The following is a 16,553-nucleotide window of genomic DNA, read 5'->3' on the forward strand; positions in this document are numbered from 1 at the left end:
TATAATGTTTCCCTGAAAATAAGACCTATTCCAAAAATAAGACCTAGTATGTTTTACACATGCACCTAATATAAACCCTAAGGTAAAGGTAAAGGTTCCCCTTGCACATATGTGCTAGTCATTCCCAACTCTAGGGGGCGTGCTCATCTCCGTTGCAAAGCTGAAGAGCCAGCGCTGTCCAAAGACGTCTCCGTGGTCATCTGGTCAGCATGACTCGACACCAAAGACGCACGGAACGCTGTTCCCTTCCCACCAAAGGTGGTCCCTAGTTTTCTACTTGCATTTTGTACCTGCTTTCGAACTGCTAGGTCGGCAGAAGCTGAGACAAGTAACGGGAGCTCACCCCGTTACGCGGCAGCACTAGGGATTCGAACTGCTGAACTGCCGACCTTTCGATCGACAAGCTCAGCGTCTTATTCACTGAGCCACCGCGTCCCTTCTAATATAAGCCCTACCCACCCCCTAAAATAAACCCTACCTAACAGCCTGCGCAGTCAGCCGGCCACCTACCCATTCCGTCTGGTTGCTCATGAAATGAGGCGGGCTGGTGTTGGAGCCGCCCCATGCGCCCCGCACTGGCTTACCTCAGGGCCCCCCGCAGCCAGTCCATCCACACCCCAACACCTGCCTTGCTGCGGTAGCTGGCTCACTTCTTCTGCTTACTTGTGGCCACAGTGGAGCAGGAGGCCCAGTGGTGTGTAGGAGATGCGGCCACGTGGTGAGGCAGGTGTTGGGGCATGGGTGGCCTGGTTGCAGAGACCCTGCGGTAAGCCAGTGCAAGCTCCACACCCTCACCTCATAGCGGTGACACTGGTGTGCCACACATCCCCCTGCCCCACGGTGAGCAAATAGAAGAAGTGTGCCTCCTGTGCATGGTGAAAAAATAAGACACACACCCCTCCCGAAAATAAGCCCTCGTGATTAATTTGGAGCCCAAAAGAGAATAAAACCTGGTCTTATTTTCAGGGAAACACTGTGTGTTTGTGTGTGTGTGTGTGTGTGTGTGTGTGTGTGTGTGTGTGTGTGTGTGTATTTCCATGTACCTCCCTCTGAGATGGCTCTTCTCAGAGACATGGATAAAAACCGCCAAGAATTGTGTGGCGGCTTAACGTTAAAATAGATATGAAGAGGAGATGGCTCTGTGGTTTGGCCCCATCCATAAAAGAAGGAGGCTGTTTTTGAAAACAGCTCAAAATAAAATGCTAGGCGAATGGGTAAAATTGGCAAGATCCCCCTTATATAATAGACCACACTGGCTTTAGCTAAAACTAAATGAACACGTCCGAAAAAGCAGGTCCTTTCAATGATCTCGGATCCCCTAAATCAGGGGTCTCCAACCTTGGCAATTTTAAGACTTGTGGATTTCAACTCCCAGAATTCCTCAGCCAGCTTTGCTGGCTGAGGTATTCTGGGAGTTGAAGTCCACAAGTCTTCAAGCAAAGCTGGCTGAGGAATTCTGGGAGTTGAAGTCCACAAGTCTTAAAGTTGCCAAGGTCGGAGACCCCTGCCCTAAATGGTAGATCCAAGAACGTTCTGATGTTCCAGCTTTCCGTCCCATTTCCCCACATCATAAAAATACCCACTGGGGAATTCTGGGAGTTATAGTCCACACATGAACCGCCATCTGTCAGAAATGGTACAGAGCAGCGTTGGTGAATCTTTTTGGCACCAACTGCCGAAACAGGAGCGCGGGGGGAACACCGGGAACCGGAAGAGCAGTTCACTGGCATGCACGCGTGGGGCAGGAAGCTGAGCTTCTGGTTTCCAGCCTGCGCATGCGCATTGGTCAATGGTCTTCTAGTTTCTGGTGCGCATGCACACCGGAAACCGAAAGATCAGCTTCCTGGTGCGCACATACGTGCCCAGGGGCTGTTCTTACGGTTTCCGGTGCTCCCGCATGTGCAACGACCAGCATATGCGCACCAGCATCTGGAAGAGCAACCGGCGATGGCTGGCGTGCCTAGAGAAATGGCTCTGGGTATCACTTCTGTCACGTGTGCCCTAGGTTCGCCATCATGGATAGAGGATCTCCTGCTTGGGTGGGGGATTTGTTCTGTTTCCCTCCCCCAATACTCCCAACAAAGAGTCAGTCAAAGGCTTTCTTTTCTAGTTTATTTACATAAATAAATGTTCTGGCCACGTCTACCCACGCGCCTGCCAAATCTCTGGAGATAACGAGGAAATTATAGATAAGGCCGGAGTTACTCACGAATATATTCTTCCCTCCATTGATACATTTTGCCCGCGCAAATTCACTGCTTTGTCCAAGACAAAAAGCCAGGAAGTTCCGCCTCCTGCTTTTATAGCCTCTGTAGATGTCACTGCGTGACTCATCATTCTTTGACTTTGTCCCAATGCCTCCTCTGCTGCGCGCGCCGGTCATGTCTGCGCAGTCTTGCATCAAGCCAAAATTGTTGTTGGGGCGTTGCCAAGTCAGAAGAAGACCCGGGAGAATCAGGCCTTTCCGGCCCCTCCTCCTCCCTTTGGGTGGGTGCCAGGGAGGGAGAGGGCCCAGGAGAAGCAGGCCTTGCCAGGTCTTTTTTCTCACTTTCTGAATCATTTGAGTCCAGGAGTCCGAGTCCAGGAACCTGGGTCACAACTTGATTGGACTAGATAACGTACACCAGGGGTCTCCAATCTTGGCAACTTTAAGCCTGGAGGACTTCAACTCCCAGAATGCCCCAGCCAGCTTTGCTGGCTGGGGCTTTCTGGGAGTTGAAGTCCGTCAGGCTTAAAGTTGCCAAGGTTGGAGACCCCTGACCTACACCATCTCTTCCAACTCTGTTATTCTGTATTCAAACCTTGGAACATCTTAAAAGTGCCAGCTGGAAAATTCTGGGAGTTAAAACTCCACATATCTTAAAAATGCTGGTTGAGGAATTCTGAGAGTTGAAGTCCACACATGTTAAAAGTGGCGGCTGGGAAATCTTAAAAGCAGGGGTGAAATCCAGCAGGTTCTGGAGAACCGGTAGCGGAAATTTTGAGCAGTTCGGAGAATCGGCAAATGCCACCTCTGGCTGGCCCCAGAACGGGATGGGAATGGAGATTTTGCAACATCCTTCCCCCAGGAATGGGGAGAGAATGGGGATTTTGCAGTATCCTTCCCCCAGGAGTGGGGAGGGATTGGAGATTTTGCAGTATCCCTTCCCCCAGGAGTGGGGAGGGAATGGGGATTTTGCAGTATCCATTCCCCGGGAGTGGGGAGGGAATAGGGATTTTGCAGTATCCTTTCCCCTGGCACGCCCACCAAGCCACACCCACAGAACCGGTAGTAAAAAAAAATTGGGTTTCACCACTGCTTAAAAGTGCTGGCTGTGGAATTGTGGGAGTCGAAGTCCACACACCTTAAAGGGAAACGGTGACGTCAAAGCTTCCCGCTTCATTTTTAACCCAGTTTGGGCAGACAGCTGTACCAGTGTTGTGGCTGGGAGTAGGGGGAGGAAAATCCCTGGAAAATAGCAGAGGGGCATGAGTATGTCTGCAATCCTCGGTGCTGGTGAAATGTCCTTGTGACTTGGAAGCGCCTTGATTCACGCCAGACAAATCTGCACTTTTTAAAGAGAAGAATTCTGGATTAACCAGAGTGGTTTTTTTAAAAAAAGTTTTTTATTTTTTTTTATTTTTCTTATACACGTATTATAAATGTACATTTTCTTATTCATAGATAATCATGCATATTCTCTCTAAAGAAAGCACACCAAAAAAAAACCTTTTTAATTACCTCTGGAGTTGCTCTTCTACCCTTTCTTTCCCTTCGTTTTACAACGAACCACCTTCTTCTCTTATCCCTCCCTCCTTCTCCTTTCCTACCTTCTTCCTCCTCCTCTCCTTCCTCATACCTACTTCCCTTTCCTCTCCCCCACTCCTCTTCTCTTTCCTCCTTTCTCACCTTCTCTCCTACTCTTATCCCCTAACTTGTCTTCCTCTCCTTCTCCCTCCTTCTATCTCCTTCACCTCCTTTTTCTTTCTCTTTCTTTCTTCCTTTCTTCCTTCCTTCCTTCCTTCCTTCCTTCCTTCCTTCCTTCCTTTCTTCCTCCCTCCCTCCCTCCCTTCTTGTATATTATTTCCCTTATTTGGTATCCGAGCAACTCCAATCTTCTGATTATATATACTTTTCTTTTCGATTCCTTTTCTGTTTTACCCAATCCATCATTTCATGGTTGTACATTTATATCTATAATCTTCTCTTCCTCATCCCCCCCTAATCCCCCTTTTCCATCTATTTTGGCGATATCTGGGTTTCTATTGCTTAATTACCATTTTTCTCATTTGGAAAAGAAATCGGAGGGGATATTGTTTGGAGTTAAGGTCAGCACTGGGCAGGCACACCGAGTTTTGTGGTTAATTTGACACCCAACATCCAAGGTTCCCTTGTAGCCCCTCTCCTCCAGGATCTAACGCCGTGTTTGCACACCAAGCCTCTTTCCGAGTGGTAGAGAAAGCGGAATTAGAATCGGATCAACCCGCTTGCTTGCAAACAGCCAGAGAAGATTCTTGGCGACGTTAATAACCACGATGAATATCTCCGGTCTCGGGTTTTTGTGTTCCTTCCCGCACACACAAACGCACTCACATCCTTTGTTCCTCAGGCAAAGCCTCTGCAGACATTTGTTGTTTCCCCGGCATTAAATATGTTCGGCAAGGTAATTAACAAGACGAAGGCTAATTATAATGGGTGTCCATTCTGGAATGTCAAACCTATTGAAGCTTCGTTTCCATAATGCTGTTAATGAGCCCCTCGCGCTGGGGGCCTGAACAGGCAAAAGGGGTTAAAATCTGGAACGGAGCGAAATCCTTTTCCTGGTGGGCTCCTGGACTTTGGCCAGAGGGAATCTCTCTCCCCCACTCCCTCTCCCTCCCTCCCTCCCCTCTCCCTCTTTCTCTCTCTCTCTCTGTATCTCTCTCTCTTTTTCTTTCTCTATCTGTATCTCTGTTTTTCTCTCTGTACATATATCTGTTTCTCTCTTTCTCTTTCTCTCTGTTTCTCTTTCTCTGTTTCTTTCTCTCTCTCTGTATCTCTCTTTCTTTCTCTATCTGTATCTGTTTTTCTCTCTGTATCTGTATATATATCTGTTTCTCTCTTTCTCTGTTTCTGTTTCTCTCTATTTGTGTTTCTCTCTCTCTCTCTCTTTCTGTTTCTCTTTCTTTCTCTCTGTGTGTTTCTATTTCTCTCTCTGTATCTCTCTCTGTTTCTCTATTTATCTCTCTGTATCTCTCTCTGTTTTTCTCTGTGTGTTTCTCTATTTTTCTTGCTCTCTGTGTGATTGTTTCAGTTTCTCTCTTTCTCTGTTTCTCTCTCTGTTTCTCTCCGTCTCTCTTTTTGTCTTTCTTTCTCTCTTTTCTGTGTTTCTCTGTTTCTCTTTCTGTTTTTCTCTCTCTGTATCTCTCTCTCTGTTTCTCTGTTTCTCTCTTGTTCTTTCTGTTTCTCTCTCTCTCTCTCTCTCTCTCACACACACACACACACACACACAGTGTACAACCGCTGCTGTTTCTTTCATCCAGTGTGCATTTTGTTTCATTTGTCTTTTTTCCCTTTTTTTTTTTTTTGGTTTTACTTCCCTCCCATCCCAGTATTTTAAGAAGCAGAAACGGCTCATCCCCGAACGGACCGTTTGGAAATATTTTGTGCAGTTGTGCAGTGCGGTGGAACACATGCATTCCCGCAGGGTGATGCATAGAGGTAACCTGAAATTCGGCAGCTTTTTTTTTTTGCGGAATAGCGGTCGCAAATTAGGAAGCGGCTGCCTTGGGAAACAATTAATGCTGACGGGCAGGCAAGTTGGGGAGGGGGCAGCGATGCTGATTAAATGGATCTTTCCTCCCGTCCAGTTGCAAAGCATCCAGTCCGAACGGACCACGACCACAATGAGTATAGAGATAAATTTCCACCAGCTGTCGGGCCAAAAACTCAGGAGCAGTCCCCCCCCCTCCTTGGCATGCATTGGGGGGCTCATGAGGGGGGGCAGCAGGAGCCACGATCTCCTCTTTCTCTTTGGAGGGGTCTTCGAAGGTTTTGGACCCTAGGGGAAAAAAAAAGATTTCGGGAAGATAACGAGTGCTAGCAAAGTTCATCCAGGTTCTCTTCACCGTCCTTCTGACGTTATCGGGAATTAAGTAGGGGGTTTTAAATATCCTGCGCAGGGATGATTTCAGGTTTCTGGAAAAGTTAAAAGGCCCGTGGGGGGTGGGGGGGGAGATAAAAGCAGTCTTCAGAGCATTTTAACGCTTGGTGGCCTCCCGCTCTTTTACGGCTGAGTTTTAAGCCATCGGGTTCTGCGTTTCTGCGGGGAAGTTTTTAACGGCTTAGCCAGCCGTTGGCTCAGCAGCGAGACGAGGGTCCTCTAAATTTAATATAAATCAATAAAATGAAATAAACTTTTCAGGACAGCCTGGAAAAGGGGCTCTGTTTTAAATCAGCCGCGAGGCCTCCCCACCCCCATATCTCGTGTGTGCGGATCAAAGCACCCGGGGGCAGGTCGGTCGCTAGAGAAGAAACGGAAGGCTGTCACATCCAAAAATCTCTTTCTCTACTTCTGATTTTCTCTCTCTCTCTCTCTCTCTCTCTCTCTCTCTTTTTTCCTCTCCTCTCCCAGACATCAAACCAGCCAATGTGTTCATCACAGCGACGGGAGTCGTGAAGTTGGGAGACCTTGGGCTGGGCCGCTTCTTCAGCTCTAAAACCACCGCTGCACATTCCTTAGGTAAAGCAGAGGAGACCCCCATCCTCAACAACACCTGGTTCGGCCTGCATTGTGCATAGTCCTCACTTAGTACTTCCCTTCCTTCTCTCTTCTCCCTTTTCTCTTCTCCCTTCCTTCTTCCTTCTCTTCTTTCTCCCTTCTCCCTTCTTTCTCTCTTCCTTTTTTCCTTCTCCTCTCCCATCTCCCATCCCATCCTCTTCCATTTCCTTTCTCCCTTCTCTTCTCCCTTTTTCCTTCTTCTTCCTTCTTCCTTCTTCCTTCTCCCTCCTCCTCTTCTCCCTTTTCCCTTCTTCCTTCTCCCTTCCCTCTTCTCTCTTCCTTCTCTACTCTCTTCTTCTCCTGTCACTTCTCTTTTCTTCTCCCTTCTTCCTTCTCCCGTCCCTCTTCTCTCTTCCTTCTCTACTCTCTTCTTCTCCTGTCACTTCTCTTTTCTTCTCTTCTCCCTTCTCCCTTCTCTTCTCCTTTTCCCCTTCACTTCTTTCTTTCTTTCTTTTTTGTTTACATTTATACCCTGCCCTTCTCCGAAGACTCAGGGCGGCTTACAATGTGTAAGGCAATAGTCTCATTCTATTTGTATATTTTTTACAAAGTCAACTTATTGCCCCCCCCCAACAATCTGGGTCCTCATTTTACCTACCTTATAAAGGGTGGAAGGCCTTGGGCCTGGTGGGACTTGAACCTGCAGTAATTGCAGGCTTTGTGTTCTAATAACAGGCTTCTCTATTGCCTGAGCTATCCCGGCCCTTCTTCTTTCCTTCCCTTCCCTTCCCTTCTCCCTTTTACCAATCCCAATGGGCTTTCACCCTCCTGCATCAATTTGTCCTGCAGGAGATCGGCTAATCACACACCAACCTCCTGTTTGCAACCCCAAACAGGAGGAAGGGAAAGCAGGTCACAGCGCAGCTTCCTCTCACCCAGGGCTGGGTGAGAATCACTTCGAAATAATCTTGAAACCTCTGCCCTAAAAGGACACCCTTTTTCATTTCACCTGTGGCAGGTAGAGGTCAGGACGGGTTGCCAAGAATCACTTGAGGGTGGGGTGGGGGCACAAACGTAATTGACCACAACTACCAAGGAAGCAAAAAAAAGAGGATGACGAATCTGATCTTGCTGAGCTAAGTCAAGGTCAAGCTATGCGGTGGGGAGCTTTTACCCCGAAAAAGAATTCCTACGAAATTCAGGGTCCGGAGGCCAGAACAAAGCAGCGATAACCGCTGCTTCCCGTCGCTGCGGAACCACGTCATGGTTTCCGTAAAGCCACCTGCAAATAAGCCAGGAGATTCTTCGCCACGACGGACGCAAATGCCCGTTTCGTGCACAACGCTTTGGTTTCGTTCCCTTTTCGCGGCAGCCCTCACAAAGAAGCCGAAAAATTCGGCACTCGGTGAAACAGAAGCCCTGCGGTCAGTGCAAAAAAGAGAGATGAATCGACACCCGTTTGGGGCTTTGGAGGACAAACCTGTCGAAATTAACCCTCTTCTGGTGCTCGGCGAAAGCAGCTACAGGAAGTCTAAAGCGAGAAACAACAAAGGTGCCCAGATTGACTCTGGCGATGGGCATCCCTGGGTGGTTTAACCGGTTCAAATGCGCCGTTTTTTGTTTTTTTTCCTTCCCCAAAAAATCCACATACGCCATTCCAACTCGGCTTTCGCATCTCTTTTCCTACTGGCGTAATATTGCTGGATCTGGAATGTTTTGCAGTTCGGTCACCAGCAAAACAAGAGGCCCATCCGTGGCCCGGTTTTTGTGCGTGATCCTGACTCCTTTCTATTTTTCCCGGTTGCCTCGGCAACCGTCCTGAACTCTTGAAATACCGAAGGCTTGGCAACCCATGCGCTGAGCAATGGAGCTTATGCAAATAAGGGCACCTAATTTTATTATTTCTCTCCCCCCCGCCACTTTCCTCCCCTCCATCCATCCTTCCCTCTTCCTCCTCCTTCATATTTGCCAACATCAAACCGGCATAAAAGGGCATTAGGCAGTGCCACAACTTGTCTGACAGGTGTACTCCTAGCTCCGGCAGGGCAGACGCCTTGGTGTCAGAAACAGAAGCTGTAATTAGAGCAAGGGAGAGGATGTACGTCAAACGCATTACCTGCCGGCGGATCAAATTTGTCAGGAAGGATCGCATACATAAAAATTAAGTGACAGGACATGCCGGGGTAATGAAAGAAAAAAAAATGGAAGATTTGCCCGCGCGTTCTTCACCCGAGATGGAGATGGCACGGCAAATTATGCAGACGGCTTGCGAGCATCGTGTGCCACCCGCCTTTATTCAAGGGTGAGACCCGGCTCCAGCCAACAGCTGGCAGGAGAAACTTCGAAAGCCTTGTCAACTCTAGAGCTCGGAGCCATTAGAATCGTTCGAATAGAATAGAGCTGGAAGGGACCTTGGAGATCTTCTAGTCCAGCCCCCTGCTCAAGCAGGAGAACCTATGCAATCTCAGACAAGTGACGATCCAGTCTCATCTAAAAATCCTCCAGTGATGGAGCGCCCATGATTTCTGGAGGCAAGCGGTTCCACTGGTTAATTGCCCTCGCTGTTAGGAAGTTTCTCCTTAATTCCAGGTTAGAATAGAATAGAGTCGAGCTTGAAGGGACCTTGGAGGTCTTCTAGTCCAGCCCCCTGCTCAAGCAGGAGAACCTAGACCATCTCAGACAAGTGATATGTGAGAAGTGAGCCTCTACAGATGTTCTGATTGATCCGGTTTTGATCACCAGGCCAAAAGAAAATTTAGAACAGACAATGTCGTGCACTTTGGGGGCGACGTCATTGGAATGCAGCATTACATCATCCCTAGCCCCCCCCTCCCCCACCCCCCATCTTTTTCTAAACACAAGCTGGCTGTGTGCCAGGCCAAAAGGCAAAAACAAAAAAGTCAGGTTTTCCCTAGAAAGAACAGACAATGTCGTGCACTTTGGGAGCGACGTCGTTGAAATGCAGCATTACGTCGCCCTGGTCTTTCCTTGGCCCCTAGCTGGCTCGGTGCCAGGCTGAAAAGTCAGGCTTTCCCTAGAACGAACACAGGATGTTGTGCACTTTGGGGGCAATGTCACTGGAATGCAGAATTATGTCGCCCTAATCCCGTGATGGCAAACCTATGGCACATAGTGCCCAAAGTGGCACGCGAAGCCATGTCACCTGGCACGCACGGCCTTACATGTTTGTCTTCCAGGTTTCTGGCACGCATGCACGGGCGACGATCAGCCGTTCTTCGCGCACACGGCAGTGCCGAAAACCGGTGTACCCATGTGCGCCAACCAGCTGATCATCGGGCGCACATACGCGCTAGAACCTGGAAGTTCGGCTTTACCGGAGTGCGGGCCCCCAGCGAGCAAGCGTGCGTGCGACATTTCTGCGCAATCTTTTCGGCACTCTGTGCCAAAGAGGTTTACCGTCACTGCCTTAAGTCTTTTCTTATCCCCTAGTTGGCATGGTTGCCAGGCAAAAGTCAAAAACGTCAGGCTTTCCCTAGAAAGAACAGGCGATGTCGTGCACTTTGGGGGCGACGTCGTGGGCATGCAGCATTACGTCGCCCCAGTAAAGCCAAACTTTGCAGATTCTAATTTCCTTGTCTCGACTTGTCTGTTACAGTGGGAACACCATATTATATGTCTCCGGAAAGAATACATGAAAACGGCTATAATTTTAAATCAGATATCTGGTCTTTGGGCTGTTTACTGTACGAGGTAAGCACCTGTTACTGCTTTTCTATAATATGGAACCAGAGATATAAACCGCAGCACTCAACTTACAACCGTGAAGTATCCTCCCTACCATGGTCGTAAATTATGACGGTTGTAAAATGAGGTCGCTTGTAGGGCCGGTCCAATTTTACAACCTTTTTTTTCAGTGGTCATTAATTTCCCATCTATCTTGAGTCAAATACCCTCAGTGCTCCTTACAATTCGATACAGAAAGAAATATATTACGATTAAAAATATCCCTTGTGCAGTTTACAATTCAATACAGGGGAAAATACATACATACATACATACATATATAAATAAATGTTACAATTAACAAACAGTAAAAGTATTTTAAATGTTTTAAAGCAATTAAAAGCACTAAAAACATTTGGAACGTTCAGGTTAAATATACACGAGCAGTTAGCAATTCAACCAGATCGTATGTAAGTTTCCCGACTGTTTTTAACATCCAGCGCTGGGCGTTTTTACAACTGATTTGAATTTTTAGCAGGTAGAAAAGCAATAATATTCCTCCCCACAGCTTTAAGTTTATCACTGGCTTCATTCATCCATTCAATTCCTACAGCCTTTATGTTAGTCAATAACTCTAGGTGTGTTATGCCTGCGCCCCCCCGATTTGGCCCTCCTGCCAGAAAGTGACTTGAAGCCGGGCCTGCTGCCAGAAAGTGACTTGGAAAGTGAGGGGGAAGGGCCGTCAGGACTTACCTCTGGAGCACCGGCTTCCCTGGCTCAGCTCCAGGAGCCAGAGACAGGCCAGGTGGAAGAGATAACGAGGCCTCTGTCCCCCGACTCTTCCCCCCCAGGCCACGCCTCCAGACTCAGCTGATGGCAATCAGGCCTGGCTGGACCCTAGGTTTCGTAGGCAGGAGAGGAGGGAACAACAGAAGCAGGGGTGGGGCAGGCCTAGGAAGTGCTGAGTCATGGAGCCACACCCCACAGGATATAAAAGGCAGCAAGAGCTGCTGTGTCTCTTTGTAACAGGCAAATCCACTGATTAAGAGCTGAAGTTTGTTTCTGGGTGACTCACCAGTGTCGTGGAAGATAACGGAGGCTCTTGGCAGACGCTGGCTATTCTGCTGCCAGAGCTGATAGTACCGGCTAATTAAGCCATCATTCGGACGGAGGTGAGGGAGGACAGAACAAGGTGGCTTAACGGTTCAAATATATATAATTAAAAACACTAAAAAAAAACATTTTTAAAGCAATAAAAATACTACAAAAGTCCTAATTAAATAACATATAACAGTGATGGTGAACCTTTTCAGCACCAAGTGGCCAAACAGGAACGTGTGTCCATTTGCGTGTACCAGGACACTGGAAACCCAAAGACCAGCTGGGCGGTGTGTATATGCCTGTTTTTCAGGCTGTTTTTCAGGCCATTTTCAGGCAGTTTTTCAGGTCGTTTTTGGCCCAAAAGATGGCCCGAATAATGGCCTATTTTTTGGTTTGATCTTAGGCCATTTCCCAAGGCTTAGTGGGTAAGATGCTGAGCTTGTCGATCAAAAGGTCGGCAGTTCAGCAGTTCGAATCCCGAGTGCTGCCATGTAACAGGATGAGCTCCCGTGACTTGTCCCAGCTTCTGCCAACCTAGCAGTTCGAAAGCACTTAAAAAATGCAAGTAGAAAAATAGGGACCATCTTTGGTGGGAAGGTAACAGCGTTCCGTGCATGTTGAGTCATGCCGGCCACATGACCACGGAGACGTCTTCGGACAGCGCTGGCTCTTCGGCTTTGAAACATAGATGAGCACCGCCCCTTAGAGTCGGGAATGACTAGCAGCCAGCAAAGGGGCCCCTTAGCACATTCATCACCCCCATGTCAGGATTGTGTTGACATTTCACACGATATCCGTACACACGGGTAGTCCTTGACATACGACGAAGCCCAACATTTATGTTGCTAAGTGAGCTAAGTTTCTTAAGTGAATTTGGCTTCATTCTCCAACCTTTCTTGCTACAGTTGTTAAGTGAATCCGGCGGTTCGTAACTTAGTAACCTGGTTGTTAAGTGAATCGGGCTTCCCCAGTGGCTTGTCTTGTCAGAAGGGCTATCGTGACGCTGCATCCGTCATAAATACGAGTCAGTGGCCAAGCATCTAAATTTTGATCATGAGAATACCGCAACTGGCCGTAAGAGTGAAAAACGGCCGTAAGTCATTTGTTTTCAGTGGCGTTTGTAACTTCAAACGGTCACTAAATGAATTGTAAGTGAAGGACTACCTTTATTTCATTTTTATTTTTATTTTTTTAAAGGAAGGGCTTAGCCCCGAATAAGCCACCTTGAAAAAAGTAGAATTTAAACCACATTAGGATTTAATTGAAAGATTGCAGCTTGGTGAGGCTCTTCGAATCTGAGCAGAGATTTCTGCAAGCATACAGTAGTAGCCAAAATTGTGGAAACCTTTTGGGAAAAGTTGTATTTTCTAAAACTAGCTAATAACACCACTTTTTTTTTTTTTTTGGAGTAGTACCATAAAATTCTATATCAATGTAAAGATAATTGAATAAAGAACGTCATTGCAATAACTTTTAGGAAGGATTTACTATTAGACTAGCAGTCACAGGATAAAGAAGAAAAGTGAAAAACATAGAAAAAATGAGATATACAAAAATGATCCCCATAGAAAAAACGAGATATGCAAAAATTATCCCCATATCAGTGAATACTTAGTTGGGTAACCTTTAGCATGAATGATGGCCTTACAATGTCTTCCCATGGAGTGAACCAAGTGTTTTAGTTCTGCAGCTGTTATAATGTGAACCCAAGATTGAATTATGGCTTCTATTAACTGGGTTTTATTGCTGGGTCGCTTCTGACTAAGATAGAAGAGTTTCAAAAAATTTTCATCCATAGATTTTATTTATTTATTTATTTATTTATTTGATTTTTATACCGCCCTTCTCCCGAAGGACTCAGGGCGGTGTACAGGCAAAAATAAAACAATACAATATACAGATTAAAATACCATTTAAAAAACTTATTTAAATTAGCCTGAGATTAAGAATTTCCATACTAAAAAAACCCCATTTAAAATTAATAAAATTTCCCCTTAAAACTAATTTAAGCCAGCCCCGCGCGGATAAAGAGATGTGTTTTTAGTTCGCGACGAAATGTCCGAAGGTCAGGTAGTTGACGTAGACCCGCGGGAAGGTCATTCCAGAGTGTGGCGCCCCACAGAAGGCCCTTCCTGGGGCCGCCAGCCGGCATTGTTTGGCGGACGGCACCCTGAGAAGTCCCTCTCTATGGGAGCGTACGGGTCGGTGGGAGGCGTGTGGTAGCAGCAGGCGGTCCCGTAAGTACCCAGGTCCTAAGCCATGGAGCGCTTTAAAGGTCATAACCAACACCTTAAAGTGCACTCGGAAAGCCACAGGCAGCCAGTGCAGCCTGCGCAGGATCGGTGTTACATGGGAGCTACGTGTAGCTCCCTCTATAACCCGTGCAGCTGCATTCTGGACTAACTGAAGCCTCCGAGCGCATTTCAAGGGGAGCCCCATGTAGAGAGCATTACAGTAATCCAAGCGAGAGGTAACGAGCGCATGAGTGACCGTGCATAAGGCATCCCGATCAAGGAAGGGGCGCAACTGCCGGACCAGGCGGACCTGGTGGAAGGCCCCCCTGGAGACGGCCGTCAAATGATCTTCAAACGACAGCCGATCATCCAGGAGGACACCTAAGTTGCGCACCCTATCCTTTGGGGCCAATAACTCGCCTCCAACAGCCAGCCGCGGCTGCAGCTGACTGAATCGGGGTGCCGGCATCCACAGCCACTCCGTCTTGGAGGGATTAAGCTTGAGCCTGTTTCTCCCCATCCAGACCCGTATGGCTTCCAAGCACCGGGACAGCACTTCAACAACTTCATTGGGGTGGTCCGGGGTGGAAAAGTACAGCTGGGTGTCATCAGCGTACTGCTGGTATCTCATCCCGAAACCCTGATGATCTCACCCAACGGCTTCATGTAGATGTTGAACAGAAGGGGCGAGAGAATCGACCCCTGAGGGACCCCACAAGTGAGGCCCCTCGCGGTCGACCTCTGCCCCCCTGTCAACACCGTCTGCGACCGGTCGGAGAGATAGGAGGAGAACCACCGATATACGGTGCCTCCCACTCCCAATCCCCCCAACCGGCGCAGCAAGATACCATGGTCGATGGTATCGAACGCCGCTGAGAGGTCTAATAGGACCAGGGCAGAGGAATAACCCCTGTCCTGAGCCCTCCAGAGATCATCCACCAATGCGACCAAAGCTGTCTCCATGCTGTATCCGGGTCGGAAGCCGGACTGGAACGGGTCTATTCAATTGGGTGAAGGCCATTCTAGCAGTGGAATAGGATTGTCTTGAAACTCCAAAAAAAGAAATGGTGTTATCAGCCATCAAACCTCAAAAATACACTTTCCCCAAAAGTTTTCCACAATTTTGGCCAGTATTGTACACACATTCATTCCTGTTTGTTCTTCAGCAGATTTTTGTGATGGATCTTAAATTGTGGAGAAATGACTCTTTGACCCCAAATTATGCTTGCCTTTTTTTTTCCCCTCTGCCGGCGCATGGAATTTGGGCAAAGGATGACAGATCTGTCCAAGAAAAAAACCCCAAAACAAACCCAGACCTTTTCATGCTGGCTTTTGAGAAAGGGACATTCCCAGGAGAGACTCGGTTGGTAAAAGCGATACTTGATTGTAGACAGAAGTCTCGGGTGTAATGAACGCTTGTTTAACAAGGCAGTTGTGCTTGCCGTTGTGCAATTTTCAGGCCCGGTCATCCAGTGGTTCAATAGGTGCTGATTAATTTGTTGACGATACACCAAAGCGTCACGCGGGCTAAAGCGAGCAGCCGAGAAGGATTGGAGCAGAGAAGTCAATAGCACAAAATCGATGCGATACGACTGTTGGGATTAAGGGAAGACAGTCGCAACGTGACTTTCCCGGTCTTCTACTCATCGGGTCCAGCGCTGAAGTTTTCTTTGCCAAACCCAACCAAAACCCGTTGTAGGTTTCTCCTAATGTGGCCAGGGGTTATCTCTCCATCAGATGCGTCTGGGCCCCAGGAATGATGTCCTATTTCTTCTGGAACTTCTCCTTGCTGAACCGGCCTTCACGTTGGTCAATGTCGGCTTAGCAATCACATAGCATTTGGAATGAACTCCTTGGCTGGTGCTCCAGGCCTACAGCATCCTCTTAAAAGGGCCTTGCTGCTGTGAACTCCACCTGAATAGAATAGAATGAACTGGAAGGGACCTTAGAGGTCTTCTAATCTGCTCAAGCAGGAGAATTTACACCATTGTGACAGAGGCGGCCACAAAGAAGAAAGGGGGTCAAATTATTCTCCAAAGCGCCAGAAGGCAGGACAAGAAACAATGGATGGAAATTAATCAAGCAGAAAAGCAACCTGGAATTAAGGAGAAACTTCCTAACAGGGAGGACAATGAACCAGTGGAACAGCTTCCCACCAGAAGTCGTAGGTGCCCCATCACTGAAGGTTTTTAAGAAGAGATTGGACAACCACCTGTCTGAAAGGGTCTAGGATCTCCTGCTTGAGCAGGAGGCTGGACTAGACGACCTCCAAGGTCCCTTCCAGCTCTATTCTGATTCTAATCTAATCATTTCAGATAAGTGACTGCTTAGTGTCGTCTTAAAAATATCCAGTGATGGAGCACACACAACCTCTGAAGGGCACTGGTTAATTGTTCTCATTGTTAGGAAGTTTCTCCTTAAGTTCCAGATTGCTTCTCTCCTTAATTAGTTTCCATCCATTGTTTCTTGTCCTGCCTTCTGGTGCTTTGGAGAATAAATTGACCCCTTCTTCTTTGTAGCAGCCCCTGAGATACTGGAACCCCACTATCATGTCTCCCCTAATCCTTCTTTTCATTAAACTAGACAGACCAAGTTCCTGCAACCGTTCTTCATATGATTTAGTCTCCGGGCCTTTGATCCTCTTAGTTGCTCTTCTCTGCACTTTTTCCAAAGTCTCAAAGTCTTTTTCGTAGTATGGTAACCAAAATTGGTTGCAGAATTCCAGGTGTGGCCTTACTAAGGGTAGTAATACTTCATGCGATGTGATGTTGATTCTGTGCCTCTGTTTATACAATCCAGGAATGTATTGGTATTTTTTGGCTGTGGCTGCACATGGCTGGCTCTTGTTTAAGGG

General features: G+C 47.5%; 1 protein-coding gene across 4 annotated transcripts in view; it reads left to right on the forward strand.

Moving 5' to 3' along the window:
* Positions 1 to 16,553, forward strand: part of NEK6 (NIMA related kinase 6) — a 95,444-nt gene that overhangs the window by 64,403 nt on the left and 14,488 nt on the right. For all 4 annotated transcript variants that reach the window (XM_058159115.1, XM_058159116.1, XM_058159117.1 and 1 more), the window contains 3 exons: positions 5,572 to 5,680; positions 6,594 to 6,701; positions 10,297 to 10,391. In XM_058159115.1, the coding sequence (XP_058015098.1) occupies positions 5,572 to 5,680; positions 6,594 to 6,701; positions 10,297 to 10,391 (312 nt within the window). The remainder of the gene's footprint in view (positions 1 to 5,571; positions 5,681 to 6,593; positions 6,702 to 10,296; positions 10,392 to 16,553) is intronic.

The sequence above is a fragment of the Ahaetulla prasina genome, chromosome 16 (assembly GCF_028640845.1).
Source record: "Ahaetulla prasina isolate Xishuangbanna chromosome 16, ASM2864084v1, whole genome shotgun sequence".
Taxonomy (NCBI): domain Eukaryota; kingdom Metazoa; phylum Chordata; class Lepidosauria; order Squamata; family Colubridae; genus Ahaetulla; species Ahaetulla prasina.